Source organism: Rhea pennata, chromosome 2, assembly GCF_028389875.1.
Source record: "Rhea pennata isolate bPtePen1 chromosome 2, bPtePen1.pri, whole genome shotgun sequence".
Classification (NCBI taxonomy): domain Eukaryota; kingdom Metazoa; phylum Chordata; class Aves; order Rheiformes; family Rheidae; genus Rhea; species Rhea pennata.
In genome coordinates, this window is record NC_084664.1 from 39,663,206 (window position 1) to 39,678,733 (window position 15,528).

The 15,528-nt window shown below is 37.0% G+C and overlaps 1 protein-coding gene across 11 annotated transcripts in view; it reads right to left on the bottom strand.

Annotated features, from left to right (window-relative positions):
- Positions 1-15,528, bottom strand: part of TBC1D5 (TBC1 domain family member 5) — a 322,054-nt gene that overhangs the window by 15,702 nt on the left and 290,824 nt on the right. For all 11 annotated transcript variants that reach the window (XM_062569298.1, XM_062569297.1, XM_062569299.1 and 8 more), the window contains one exon: positions 11,818-11,917. In XM_062569298.1, coding sequence (XP_062425282.1) covers positions 11,818-11,917 — 100 coding nt within the window. The remainder of the gene's footprint in view (positions 1-11,817; positions 11,918-15,528) is intronic.

Genomic DNA, 15,528 nt, shown 5'->3' on the forward strand with positions numbered 1-15,528 from the left:
AAAACAGGAACACATGGATGGGGAATTTAACTCTGTTAATCAAATCTCCTCAATAAAATTTTCACAATAAAAATGGCTCATTTCTACTAGAACTAGATTGGATTTTGAGTGGGAAAACATGCTCTCCACTCACACTTTTTTCCACCATGAAAAATATAAATGATAGGAGTTATATTTCCTTCTTAAACTAAAGAGGAGATGATTTTAGTGCTGAGGAAGGCAATACCAATAAGTAGTCTGGATTTCACTTACCTGTGTCACCGTGCATGTCATCTTTTATTATGACATTAATGCAACCATGCATTATACTGAGAGCATCATTTAATAATGTTTGAATGTTAAACAATTTAAAGATCAAATTTAAAAATGTGAAGTATTAAATCCTTTGTGAAGTATTACATTCTTTAAAAAAACACTCATTTTAATTTAAGCTGTGTATTTATAGAGTATATACTTCTGATTCACATTTAGGTGTTGTGTAAAGCACCAACACTTTACCAATATTTAATGTGCAGTAATACTTGTGACATCAATTATTCTGCTACAGAAAAATACGGAAGTCATCGATTATCAACTCACAGCAACGAACAGAATCAAATGTACAGAAAAGGAGGTCCATGTTTTGCTTAAACGCAGGATCCATTTTAACTAGGAACTATAATCGACACATTAAAAGCAAACCATGCTTAACATGTACCTTATGTCTCCATCAGTGCCAAGATGCACTGGGAAAAGGGTGTATTCCCAGGCATCCTGTGCCTATAAAGGGTATATCAAACACCAAAGGCACCACTCCTCCCATGGCAGGTGATGGGGCATGTTCTTCCTACACGGAGATAGTTTTTTTTTGGTCCTGATGATGATGATGAAGAATGTACTACTTCACATTCCTTTACATGAATGTATAGTGCTGATTATACTTAAGGCAAATGGCATCCACGTAGTAATTATCATTTTTCATGCAGTACATATTCCTTCACATACATTCTGTTTGCTAAAACTCTTTGCCCAACTCCTGCTAGCACCACCAGCCTCTGAGCACTTCCAAGCAGTATTTTTTCTGAAAGCTCAAAAAAAGTCTGTTCTCCCTTGCCTTCTGCAGAATAGTTCTCTTCCTGTTGCTGCTTCTATTCCCTAGATGTAAAAAAACTACTCTGGCATGAAGTGACAAGCAAATGAGAATTTGTCTTGCATAAGTGCCAAACTTAACAGTCATAAGAAACAGCAACCTATCCTAAGGGAAAACTTTACTATTTCACTTCCTTACAATCTAAACATTTCCTTCATACTGCACTAGACTGTAGATACTACACCTTAAAATTGCTAGAGTGATGTAAAAGACAGTTATTGTAGGTCATGTGGAGGTTTCTAAAATGTGAAGTTTTCTCCTTCTTGTACTGCTGAACTCACCAAAACTGTTTCTGATTTTACAAGCAGAATGATTTACTCAAATACCGTTATAGTAAATGTCACATAAAAATCTGGACAGACTGAGAGTTTTGAAACCAAACATCTACAAATGTCTGAAATGCCATTTATAGCACTTTTGTTTTAAAGGACATTTTCTATGATGCATGTCATATATAGAATAAATGGCAGCAAATTGTGAAAGCCATTTTTAAAGCCTTCTACAAGATCACTTTCTCCATTAGAGAATTATGGTGTTATCTCAAACCTGTGTTAATAATATCTTTGGAGTATATCATCATATGTTTTTCTTTAATTTATTACTGTTTAGATTTTTACTTATTTGTACCAAAAATAGTGCTGTTATTATTAGCTTCCAATTTGCTGTCAAGCTATTTGCCTGTAGTGAGGACTTACTGAAAAACTCTGCGTCCTAATTATTTCATTCCAGTTGACTTTAGTGTTTGACCTGTATGAAGGTGAAGTTTCTTCACCTACGTGAAGAAACTTGCCTGATATCCAAGCATTATGAATCTAGCTATTCATGTGTGTGAAGTAAGTACATCCCACTGCATCCACCTTTTCCACTGTAAACATTCCATTATCAGTGGTTATGGTCACATACTTTTATTCTTTGACAATTAAGGGTCACAGAATATACGCTCCAATGCTACAGTACATTAAAACCCTCATACAGATTTAAGGCACAGAAAGTTGCAAAAGTGCTCACTTGACTCAAAAGAACTCCTTCAATGAACTATTTGCAATGCATCAAAACTTCAGAAAAATCTCTGCATTTTTATCAAATACATCAAAATTAAAATTATTTAAATATTTTACCTGAATAATTGATAATCAATAACCGTAACTGAATAACTTGCATTGGGGTGTGTGTGTTGATTTTAGTTTGTGCAAGTTTTGCCTAAGCAAACAGCAATATATTAAACCATTACTGGTTGAAATATTGCATGTAGAATTCTACTTTGCATTTCTTGGTTAAAAAATACTCATGCTTTCCTCTGCTTCGAAGCTACTGAAACTGTGTTGTCATTCAAAAAAAGAATGTTGCAACTTATTTCTGATTAAAATCAACAGAATACTCATGATTTAAATCTTGGATAGCTTCTGATTCTTCTAAGGTGAACTGAATGTAAATGAACACAATTAATACCAGCATAGGAGACAATACACACACGCAATACGCATTACCAACTCAACTATTGTGGCTGCTCCCTCACTGAGTAATATGTTTCTTACAGCTAGACTAGCCTGGAAAAAAAGGCTAAAGCATCTAAATGCTAATAAAGACTACTTTTTATTAGGAAGGAGTACTCAGTTTGAAACAAGCACTTTCAATTTTCAGGTAGTGTAAACAGGAAATTCTGGACCCTGATTAAAACTATAGGGATTTTTCTGTTCTCTATAGGGATAGTGGTTGCTATAGCAAAGAGATCTGCTTGAACTGCCATCTCCAGGAGGCAGGGAAGAAAGAGTGAAGGTGATTTATAAACCTCATTCCAACTATTTTGTGTTTATTAACCCTGTGTATTCTATAACTTCCTTTCTTTTAAGTTTTTGAGTATGTTATGATTGACCCTTGGTTATTCCGTCACTTAAAAAAACTCAATCTGCTATTAACTATATTTTCTCTGTTCATCACAAACTTTTGTTTATAACCTTTTAGATCTATGCTTTTCTGTAACAGCAGAATACATTAGTGTCAAAGACGCTGTGAAGAAATGGGGCAGAACTCCTAAAATCAATGTTACGCTATTAGAAGCTTTTGCTCTTGAGAAGTGCAATGTCAGAAATGAATGACGAGTACAGTATATTCAGTATGAGTAGTTGTACTTTGAATTGGCTGTCTGGTAGAAGAAACTGCAATTCATACATTGATTTATACTGAAAAAAAAAATGGAGTTATTGCAAGCTCCGAGACCTGGTTGTATCACTTATTCAGAAATCCTTAGGATGGATTATTGACAGTGGTGCTGGATCTGTGCCAGGACTCTAGCTGAAAAGCAAATTAATTCAAGCTGTGTAGTGACAGCGCCACTAATGAAAATAATTAGAAATACATGTAAAAGGAAAGTTATTTTCCTTTGTTTGCCTTAATTTTATTTCCTGCACATTTCAGTGTCTTGTTCAGATTTGCTTCCGGTTCTGAGTCATGATGCTGCTCTGTTTAGAAGATGGGGACTTTTCAATGTCGCCTGGCCCATCTACCTACTGCAGCCCTCTTCAGCGAAAACAAGTCTTCTCTAGCACCATTCAAGTAGCTCTCTGCCATTCATCTACTATGTCTAGACCTATACTAGGAACTAAAATTTGTGCTCACTGTTTCAGTCTTAATACACGTCTAACTCCTGGGATAAGTATTGCAAACTTTTACTGTGCAAACAGAGCTGTTGATGTGTAAACCAGATCCCCTCTTTTGTGTCATTTCACTGTGCTAGGACAATACATTAATCTACACTTTGTTTTGCTGCATTCTGAAAATGCCATTCAAATTAAGTGTTTAATTCTCCAATTGTAATTTTATGGAAAAAGAAATTTTAAATTGCTCTTCCTGAACAACAAAGGAGAGAGAGAGTAAACGGGGTATTCAGTTATATATTGTGAATCATCTGTGTGAGATAACTATACCAGTTTATCTTATGATGCCGTTGGTTATAAAGTAGTTTATCTTACGATGCTGTTGGTTTTAAAACCGTAAACATTGTTTTAAATTTAAAGCAATGTCTTTTTTTTTTTAAGTCTGCTTAAGAAACAAGATAAAGCACTACAGCTCGCAGGAACTAATATATTTTGCTAGTCAGGCAAATTTATATTTCAAAATAAAAGAAGTTACATAAGGCTTATCCATTTGACGGCACTTATTTGAACATGACGGGGGACAATAAAAGGCTACCCTACCTACTGTGAAGAGCGAAAGAAACATATCGCAGCCCTGCTCCCCTGGTTGGTTTTATGCAACATGACTACACTGAGTTAAATCGAAGGCAGACCTTGAAGAAAATAAATAGGGAAACAACCAGGTTCAGCTATAAAAATACCAGAGATCTTTATGGAAATAATGAGGGAATTAACAATTTAGTCATGACAAAACCTAACTTCTATCAAGGTTTTATTCCTCTAAATCTGAGATTGGAAGAGAAATCAATGCCTAGGAGGTACTGGGAAGGAAGAGGTGGACTGTCAGTGTCCAACAGCAGCAGGGAGATGTTCACTACACCAATGGAAGGAAGCAGTAGGCTGATGGAAGTAAGCACCATGACAAGAATTTGCTAAAAATTGCAAGGGAAGATGTTAATTTAGGTAATGATGAGTTGTATAAGCTTTAATATTTTAATCTTCTTCTCTGCTTCATGAAGTCTACCAGGGTAAAAGGATTTATAGATGCCTACCACAGTTGAACTGTTGGGATTAACACAGTTGATGCAGAAAGAAATCTGCACTTTTGTTGTTCCTACATATATCTAAATAGAACATTCACAGAAGCAGGAGTCTGAAAACTATACAACAAATATTTGTTTCACTGACACCATTCTTGCATTTAATTTAATAAACTTGTTAATGATTTTTATTTAGATGGGATTTTCATAGAATATTTTACATCTTTGTTATTAACCAAGGGAACAGCCCCTTGGACTCACAGAGCTGCATTGATGTGGCCTTTTTTACTTACAGCACCTCTAATTACACTGGGTTTATAAAGTATGGATTATATTATGTATGTCCCAAGCATAATGGAACTCATTTAATGTACTTATTACCTCAGTGAATGATAAAGTATTTCATTTCAACCCAGGACAGCAGAATAATTTCTATTTCAGTTTATCCATACAAAAGTTTCATAACCTTTAATCTTGTCACATAAGACATAAAATAAGAATTCAGTACTGCACACATTTTACAGCTGTTGCATCCAGATCTATATTGGGCCCTTAAATAACCAGCAATTAAGCCGACTTCATCCTCTCCCCACCTCACCACAAATGATCTTTATAATGAAATACATTCCTGTAATACTTCCACTGACTGTTAAAAGTGGAATGGATGATGTCTTATAAGCCTATCTAATTAAGCTTTTAAAGGTGCTATTTCATACAATCACTAAAATTACACTAGCAACTGTATCCTATAAGCTTCTGATCATGTATTTTTACATTTTTCCTTCCTTGCTCATTGCATTTGCAATAATCACAGTGAAAAGGTGACTCCGAACTATGCTGAATAAGTCTTCCAAATAGCGTTTGTCTGGGAGATGTCAGGCAACATAATGTGAATCTTACAAATGCCAGCATCGCTTGATGACCGTGGCAGGAATGTGCCCTGTGATCTCATCCAAAGTGCTCTCTTTGAACAATAAATCATCTGGTTATCCAAAACACTAGCTTTTATTTTTTGTCAGTGTGGTGCCATAACTTCCCAGTATTTTGTAAACATGTGCAGTGTCTACAGGCTACACACAGAAGTCCAGAGTCAGCATGCCGCTGCAGTGGCAGAATGCTGGTGGCACTTAGAAGAACTGGGGAAGAAAATTTCACCTTTTGTTTTTGCCCTCCATCATCCATATACTTGTGGAGGGGCAGAGAAGTACTTGAATACTGGTGAAGGAAAAAGTAGCATATGACACATACTAGAAGTCTTATTAGAAAATGCATTTTAAGGACAACCCAACCAGCTCTGCACAGGTAGCTCAGAGGATTCCTTTGAGCATGCTTTCCTCACTGGAGCCAGCATGCTTAAGCATAAAGTTACTAGATGTGGGTCAGAGCCTTCAAGATAATAACTTATTTTAAAACCTGGATTTTGAGCAACATATTACAGAGATCTACCTGAATGTCTCTCTAGTAGCCAGCTCAAGATTGCTAGTGCTGCTATGGAGATGAAGTTAATAAAATCAGGCAGATTTAAACTTATTCTGTATAATTGGGTATCTTTGCACATTCTTCTAGGGTGTTGCACAGAACCAAGTGAGATAACTCTTCACAGAGCTGATTTGAGATCCTCAGGGCTTATTAGCTGAGGCTCTATGCTGTGAGAAAGTAGCTAAATCGCTTCTGCATCTCAGCTAGCTGTGGAGGCAACCTGTCTACATTTACATAGTGCCCCAAGCATGGAAAAGCTTAATATCTATACTTTCATAACCTGATAAATTGTGCATCACAAAAGGACAGTTTCTATATAAAGATCTACATATCCAAGTTTCCATGAACCCATATTTCTTTATATTGCCTCTAATGAAAATGACTTCCTGTACTACATGTCTAGTACTTTGGTAAACTTTTACTCATGGAGGTCTGAAACAAATGTCTCTGTTGGATACAAATAAAAGTTTCTTCAGTCTTAAGAATGTTTGGGATTGGTTTCTGTCTCTTACAAAGAGATGACATTTTAAAATTCAGCAGGCAGAGAGGAACCTCAGGAAGTTCAATCAAGGGAAGTGCAGAGAGGAATAACCCCATGCACCAGTACAGTCTGGGGGCTGACCTGCTGGAAAGCAGCTCTCTGGAAAGAGCTCTCTGGAACTCTCTGGGAGTTCTGGTGGACAACATATTGATCATGAGTCAGCAATGTGCCCCTGTAACCAAGAAGGCTAATGGTATCCTGGGTTGCACTAGGAAGAGCACTGCCAGCAGGTTGAGGGAGGTGATCCTCCCCTTCTCCTCAGCTTTGGTGAGACCGCACCTGGAGTACTGTGTCCAGTTCTGTGCTCTCCAATACAAGAGAGACATGGAGCTGCAGCAAGTCCAGCAAAACACTGCTAAGATGATTAAGGGATTGGAGCATTTCTCATATGAGGAAAGAGTGTGAGAGTGGGGACTCTTCAGTCTGCAGAAGAGGAGGTATCTTGTCAATGCATTTAAATATCTGAAGGATATTTAAAGGAGGGGAGGAGGGTGTAAAGAGGATGGGGCCAGACTCTTCTCAGTGGTGCCTAGCGGTAGGATGAGAGGCAACAGGCACAAACTGAAACATAGGAAGGTCCTCTGAACATGAGGAGAAAAACTATTTACTGTGAGGGTAACTGAGCACTAGAACAGAACAGGTTGCGCAGAGAGGTTGTGGAGTCTCCTGCTCCAGAAATACCCAAAGGCCACCTGGATAGGGTCCTGGGCAATGCCACTGAGCATTAAGGTGCACTAACAGAAAAGTATCTTACAGAAAGAAAAATTTTGAAGAACATTTCCATATTACTAAAGGTACCACGGGCAATATGATTTCCTGGAAAAGGCCAGTGCATGTGAGAAAAAAACATTAAGAAAATGTATTTGTGATAGTTCTGTAACAGTAATAGCTATGGCAACTACAATTTTTCACCATCAGCTGAAGTAATGCTCTGAATATTCTGAACAAAGTTGCAGGACAGCTTACAAGATTGGATTCATCATTTTACTGATGGGAAAATTGAAAGCTATGACCAGTTTGTGAAAAAAGGTGGGTGGTAACAGAACTGCAATATACCTTCTCACCTGCCAGTTCTACATATAAAAGTTTAAACATTAGCCCTGGGAGGCATTAAAAGGCATTCTACCTTAGCAGACATCCTTCAGTGGTGAAGGGAGAGGGGGAGGAGAACTGAAGCTCATATAATGCACAGCCCTAAGGAGGAGACCAAGATCACACTTTCCTCCATTTTCATGAACAGAAACCTATTTTTAATTTCTACACATAGTGCTAAGTAGTAATATTCCTGAACCATCATTCATTTCCATGGTAACATCCCTTGATATTACCAGCAGTTAATTATGTCTTTGCTGTGCGGTACACTGTGTGGTTAATCTACGGAAGTAGATAAACATTTAATGAAAGTATTTTTGAATACATAAACAAAATAGAAACTGCTGTTCTACCCCTCTGGTCCTTCCTTATGTTCCATGAAAATAAAATGCAATATTAGCAGATACTTGCTGAAAGCTATAGTAATAGAATATTTGTGGTAAAGACACATGACATGATTATATGACAGAGAGGAAAATTCTGACTAAGATTTTATTTAAACAAAATTATTTTCTGAAAATATATCACATAAAAATATAACTCAGTTAATTGGATTTGATAGATTATAAATTACTACGGATCCAAAATGGAATAGCTGACTTAGTGGTTGCCTTTATCAATTCAGAACAATTTGAGCAGTTCTGATATGTGAAATCCTCTGTCATGAAGTAATTGTCCCTGACTGTCATAAGGATACTCTCTTGTAATAGAAAGAACCTGAAAAATTCTGAATTGTTTCACTGGAAATAGCAAAGAGAATATTCTATAATTGCTTGACATTCTAATATTGTACCAATTATATAATGGCAAATGGTTGCAGGATATGCATTTTTTACAGGCGAGAATTAATACTATGTTTTGTTAAAAACTGAACTGCAAATATAATACAGGTCATGTGGGAAAAAGTATATTGATTGAATATTAAAGTCTGGAAAAAACCTTTAAAATGTCCATTTAAATTTAATTTTTAATAAAAATAACAAACTATCAAATTTTAAAGGTGAACCTTAAACAGAGTAAAAACTGATTTATTGATAGTTTTTAAAAGGTTGGTTAACTCTTGGTTAAAGGAATTAGTTCTGGGAGCACTCCTCAAGTTTTCAATATCCACACGTTATATCGATAATTTAGACAACTATTAAACCTGTGATTGTAAATTTTGCAGTTAGTGGCAGCAGATAATAGAGCACATTACAGAATAACCTGAATTATTCAGATAAAAAGTCAAATGACAACAAGTAAATTTTAATATAATTATATGCAAGTAACCCATACAGAAATAAAAGGAAACATTTCCAGATTATATCTACAGGATAAAATCCTCTGGTTAGAATGCTGTGATTCACAAAATTTTAAAGGTCGCAGTGGATTATCACTTCAACCTACTACTCTATAAAAAAGCAGCAATGTGATGCAGCATTAAAATATATATAAAAAGAGAAACATCATGTAAAAAGTAGAGATGACTTTCCCTTTGATAAATAACCACTTTGCTGAATTCATTGCTAGTACAGCATATAGCACATATATTTGCTTAAATCACTTCAAAAAGCATATGAAAACACTGAAGAGTTCAAAGGAAGACCACAAAAATAACCAGATCTAAAAGCAACCCATACAAAACAAATCTAAAATTGTGTTCCACCTAGTAAAGACAGCGCTGAGATATTATTTCATCGCTGTGAATAGGTAATTTATATGAGGATTTTCAACCTTGCTGCCAAGGATGTAACCAAAGACATAATCTGGGTGATGAAGTCGGCAAAGCCCAACCTTGCAGGGAGAAGTAATATCCTCGAAGTTAAGTGTTCCAGCAGGTTACAAGGGGAGCAGGAGAACTCACCATAATCTGTGGTCTCCAAAACGAAGTCCACTCCACTCATGAAGTCCACTCTCTCCACAAGAGACATCGGTGGTAAGAACCCGACTCTTTCTAACCTTTCCACTGAGCCAGAAATGCTCAGCATTTCGCTTTGGTGCCCTCTCCTGAAGCATGAACAGCACATGGAGGCTGGTGGTAATGACCAGGATTAACCTGACTGATCGATTCCAGGTTCACAGGAATTTGGCAGAGGTCATACTGGCAAGAATCTTAGCGGATTTCTTTCTGCCTTCCTGTGGATCATCTGCCAGGATAACGTGGGGCTATCTAACCTCCTCAATTTGCTACAAATGCAGGAGCTATGAAAGTTGGTGGTATCTCAGCCTCTCTTGTGCTCTCTTTACAGCACATAACTGTTAATCTCAATAGGATTTAAATGCATTAGTCTAACCCAAATTTCCAAAATGAATAGCCCATGATGTTGGGAAGATGTGCAGGGATGTTATCAAGAAGTACAGGAAGTCAGACTAGAAGAAAATATAGCTGGAAGGTCCTGGGAAAGCTGCTGGGTGCCAAGGTGTGCTCAGTACTCACCTGCAGCCCAAGGCATACAGGAGAGGGTTTTCATCATCTCATCAGAGTAACATATAGCTCCACAAATCTCTTGGAGGCTACTGGTCCCAAAGGCTTTTGTTTCTAATATATTTGGGAGTACTTTTTACCACTTGGAGATTATTAAAGATCTTTTGCCTTCCCACGGATTCATCGCTGAAAACCAGACTACTTCAAGTATCTTTGATTTTCTTCTGCTCTCTAGTCTGCCGGGGAAATATTTATATATGTACTTGAACCGATATTTCTACTGAACACTTTCAGCTTTTTTTACTAAAGGAAAGAAACTCTATTTTTTCTTCCAGATATGCTAGTTTTCCCCTCTCCCCCAGCATTTCAGTAGCTAATAATTTACCCCTTGTGCTTAATTCCAGTCTCATTAGTTCTCATATATCCTCACAGAAGCATTGTAACACACCAAAACAAAGCTGTTAGGGTTAGACGTTTACAGTTGGCTTCTGAAGGCTGAGTTCAAACTTTCCAATAACATGTGATTTACAGCTTGTGCTAGGCTCATAACTGCGGCTATTAAAATTATATGGACACTCACACAAAAGAAAATGAAAAATCCAGGATAGTAGGACTTTCACATTTCATCTTTTGACCTGGCAGAGGTAGGTATCATATACTTGGTTCTGCCCTCTGAAATATTCAACTTTAAATTATTTTGCTTAGACTATGATTTTACAGGCTACCAACAGATCTTAAATGATATCAGGAGTGTCCTGATTTCTCAATAATAGTGTTTTGCACAATGATATGTAACTAAAGATAAAGTAACATTTTGACTGTGGTTCAACATAGTTAAAAATGGTGCATTTATCAAAGCATAGCTAAGTATATTTACACCTATCTTGAATTAATTGAAGCTCTTTGCTCACGTTCTCTGATTTGTCTTGGTAATGTATAAATCAAATTATAGATTGGATTCTTTGCTGATCCCATTCCCAATCTACTGGCTCCTACCTTAATATATTTCTCCTAGTCTGACCAAAATACTACAAAGCAGTAAGCCTACAGTAACCTATTTTTATGCAATGAAGGTAATAAGCATAGATTGTATAGATGTTACACTTACTGCAAGTATATGAATTTTATACTACCACTGAATGCATCAAGGATCATCCTGAGACCACTCAGCTGCAAATGGACTTATAAATTAGCTATGAGTTCTAGCATATCTCTTACAACGTAAGAAACATTAGGAACAGATAAAGGCCAGCCATCCTAAAATGCCTCTGCTTTTTTCTTAGTATAATCAGTGGCTAACAGACTCCCAAGTTGAAATGTATAACAGTATAAAGATACAGTGGTTTGCAGTACCTGCTACAACAACTGGGCATATTAAATCAAATTTTGTTGTGACTTACAAATTATACGTACTGCACTACACAAACGTTTAGCTCTAGTACAAACACGGAAAGAGCCTTCATAAAGATTCGCAGGATAACACAGGGTACTGCACTTACCAAGATGTGTGTTCATCATCTTTGCACAATATTTGCACATGGCTTCCAAGTCGTTCAGTTGTCCTTGTAGAAATGAGATCTGGGCCTCCAATTCCTCCTCCTACAATTAAGAGGTAATTAATATTAAAATATAAAAAATCCTTTAAAAAATATAAGTAAAATTGGTAGGCTAAGCCTTGAAATGTTTAGAGTCAAAGAACTGTCTGTGTTCCTTGATACCTTGATCCAAGAAAGGTTAACAATTCTTATTTTTTTTTTCACTGAATATGTACCTGTTTTGGCATGTGCAAACATAATAGTAAAACAGCAATGGCTGAAAAAACTCAGCAAAAGAGAAAAACTCATATTTTTGGCAGACTAATTTCCACAGGAATCCTTTTGAAATCCCAGAAAAAAATGCCTTTCTAATTTTAAGGCATATATTTAATGGGACTTAATTGCATACCTAAAAGACGCATTATCACCATATATTTTGGCATTTGATTTATGTAACAGACCATGTTCTATCTGTATAAAAAACCCTGCACTTATCTGACAAGGTAACAGCAATTCCACAGAATTTTTATTTTAATATTTAGGTGAAAATTATTTTCATGTCATATACTGTAAAAGAGCTACTCTGAATTATCAAGTTATTTTTAATAAAGATGCATTAAGTGCATCTTAAAGTATGAAATTTCAAATGTATTATTTATTTTAAGGCCTAGAAGAAGTATCATTATCTAGGTGAATGATCTGCATATGCAATAGAAATTGCCTCTCCTTGAACTTCCTTTTTTTTTGTATGTTTATTTTAAATGCATCCAGTCTTGACTTTAACGAGCTTACTGCAGAGAAAATTCACCACACATTTAGAAGAGTTCCTGTAAAACTGTGTCATGTACAGTACCACAGAGTGTGTTTGTTTGTTTAAGAATGCAACTGAATTCAAGCAGACAATGGCAAAGTAATTTTCAGCTTGCTATTTTTCTCTATATTTAGTTTTACAGTAGGTAAAACTAAATTAGGTAGTTTTAATAGAGGTAAGTAAATAAAGTAGGCAGTTTTACAATTTTATCACACTCTTATTTGATGGAGATTGCTACAAGTTATAATGTGAACTAAGTTTTAATTGAAAAAAGATGAAACAAAACCAGCAAAAATAAAAAAAATCTTGATTTAAATGTAGAATCAATTTCAATCTCTATCAGAAACTGAGAGTTGGAACCAATGAAAGGAAATTTTGCACTAAGATAGTACACATCCAACAGCAACTGATATTTAAAAAATAATTTAAGGGTAGTAATTTTTAAGATCTAGCCACCTCACTTTCTCCCTATGTACTTTTTCATCACACTTACAATATACAAACCTTAAACATGTTTTCTTTAGCATTTCTTTATATTGTTATAACCCTATCATCTTATCTTCTCAATCTTATACTTTTGACTATTTAAACCTCAAAGGAATTGATTTAATATTGCCAATGCAATAGTTGCTGAAGAATTAATTCAAAGCTTGCAGCCTATACAAGTATATTTGCATTGTTATTCCTATGCAAGTAAAGTCTCTGAAGAGGACCTTTTTCTCATACATATTACAAGATTATAAGTAATTACAAGAAAGAATCGACATATGTTTTGCTGGTGCATTGCAAGTCAAGCTATAAGATTCTAAAATCATTAGCCAGTAATTTAAACCCACTTTATCTCCTAGAAATGAATGTGAAAATTTAACTTGTGGTAATAAATAGCTACATGTTTCCCAAACTATTTTTTCTTATTCATGGACAAACTATTTTTTCTTATTCATGTATTAGAACTGCAGTAAATTGATTTTAAAACATTTTTGGTCAGCTGTATCTGCTTAAGCAAATTCTAAGACTAACCTTTTTAACTATACAAAAGTACCTCTTCATTTGGCAAGGGAGACTGGTGCTGAGTAAACGATCGCCATGGACCTTTCAGCTTGTTTAGGATCTAGCACGGGAAGGAAACTCAGCCTTCACAAAAGGAGTAGAGTGTGGCCAGGAATGCACAGACAGTGCGAGAGGTTTCCTGCCAAGTGGGAAATCTTGCAAAGGTTGCAAAGAGGTGAGTGAACGCACACTGGGCTTATTCATCTGGCACCATCGGAGATGGCACCAAAGACCAGGAGTGCTGCCAGCAGGATGTACAAATAAGCAAGATGGGTAACTTGGCATTTGGCACATGAGAGGCCCAAGCATGCTGTTTGCATAAGAAGACAACCCCTAAAGGGTAAGGATGTCCTACCGGACATGACTCCAGCCCGTACTGGAACAGTCATCTATGGTGCTGGGGCACCCTCTGTGCAGATATAGCCCCTGCAGGAGATGTTATCTGTTGGAGTTGCTGTGACACCAGGTGAGGAGCTGCAAGAGGTGAGCAGGTTCTGTTGATTTGAGATGGTAAACAAGAGATTGACAGTAACTTTGAACAGACTTGTCAGATGTAAAAACTTATGCTGCATAAGGCTCAAAAGGAAGGTGCAACTGAGGCAAGACAGAGCGAGAAGAAGACATGCTCTCCTAAGAAGGTGGAAACTGGAAGCTTGTGACTTCTGGCAGCAGAAAGGATGCTAAATCTTTTAGGCCCAGAAAGAACAACCTCTCCTGGTAGAAGAATCCAGGCTGGACAATACATCAGAGTGCTATCAAGAGAAAGCGATGGGTGATAGTGAGTGGCTGGTGACTCCCTTTGGGTATGGGATAGAGACGCTAATCTGGCAGCCAGACTCATCATCCAGGGAGGTATGTTGCTTGCCTGAAGCCTCAATTTGTGGTGCTGCAAAAAGACAGTCTGGGATCTCCCAGGATAATTACTTCTACTTTCTTCTGCCTATTCCTTTGGGTGTCAATGACATGGTGAGGTGAAACCGTATCACCCCAAAAATGACTTTAAGGCTCTTGAACACAGGTGAAGGGGACACGAGCCTACTGGTGTTTCCCTTTGACCACCTTGCCATGGTCAAAGGCAAAAGACTGGACAGCAGCAGATGCATCCAGTAGACCAACTCCTGACTACATATCTGCTGTCATCAGCTGGGCTTTGGCTATTTCAACTGGGCCACCTCATCTAATGAGGAAAGACAACTTAGAAAGACAGTAAGTCTATCTTGCAAAGAGAGGCAAGAACACCTTTGTGAACAGACTTGCTAACTTAGTGGAGAAGGCTTCAAACTTTCTTTGTCACAGAGCAGATTGAATCGGAAGCTATTATCACCCTCTACACAATGCTTGAGAGACCTTGCCTTGAATATTGTTTTGAGTCCCCAGTTCAAGGATATGGAGAAACTGGAGAAGGTCCAATACAGGGCTATTAAGATGATTAGAGATCTAGAGTGCATGATCTACCAAAACAGGTTGAGGGAGCTGAGCTTGTTTATTCTGCTGAAGAGAAGGCTAAGGGGGGATCTACAGGGAGCGTAGAACTAGACAGTGTTGCTAAGATGATGGAATGAAGCTCTCCTTAGCAGATGATATAGAAGGGATCATGACCACAAGCTGCCCCTTGGCCATTAGGAAAATTTTCGTCATTTGGAGATTAGTGCCGCACAGGAAGAGGTTACTCATAGAGGGCAGAGTCTCCATTCAAAGTCACTAACCTGACCCAGTGTTAGTGATTGTCCTGCTCCAAGCAGCAGGCTGAATATAGTTTGGTTGGTTGGTTCAAACCAACATTTCTAACACTCATCTATTTATAGTACTAAAAA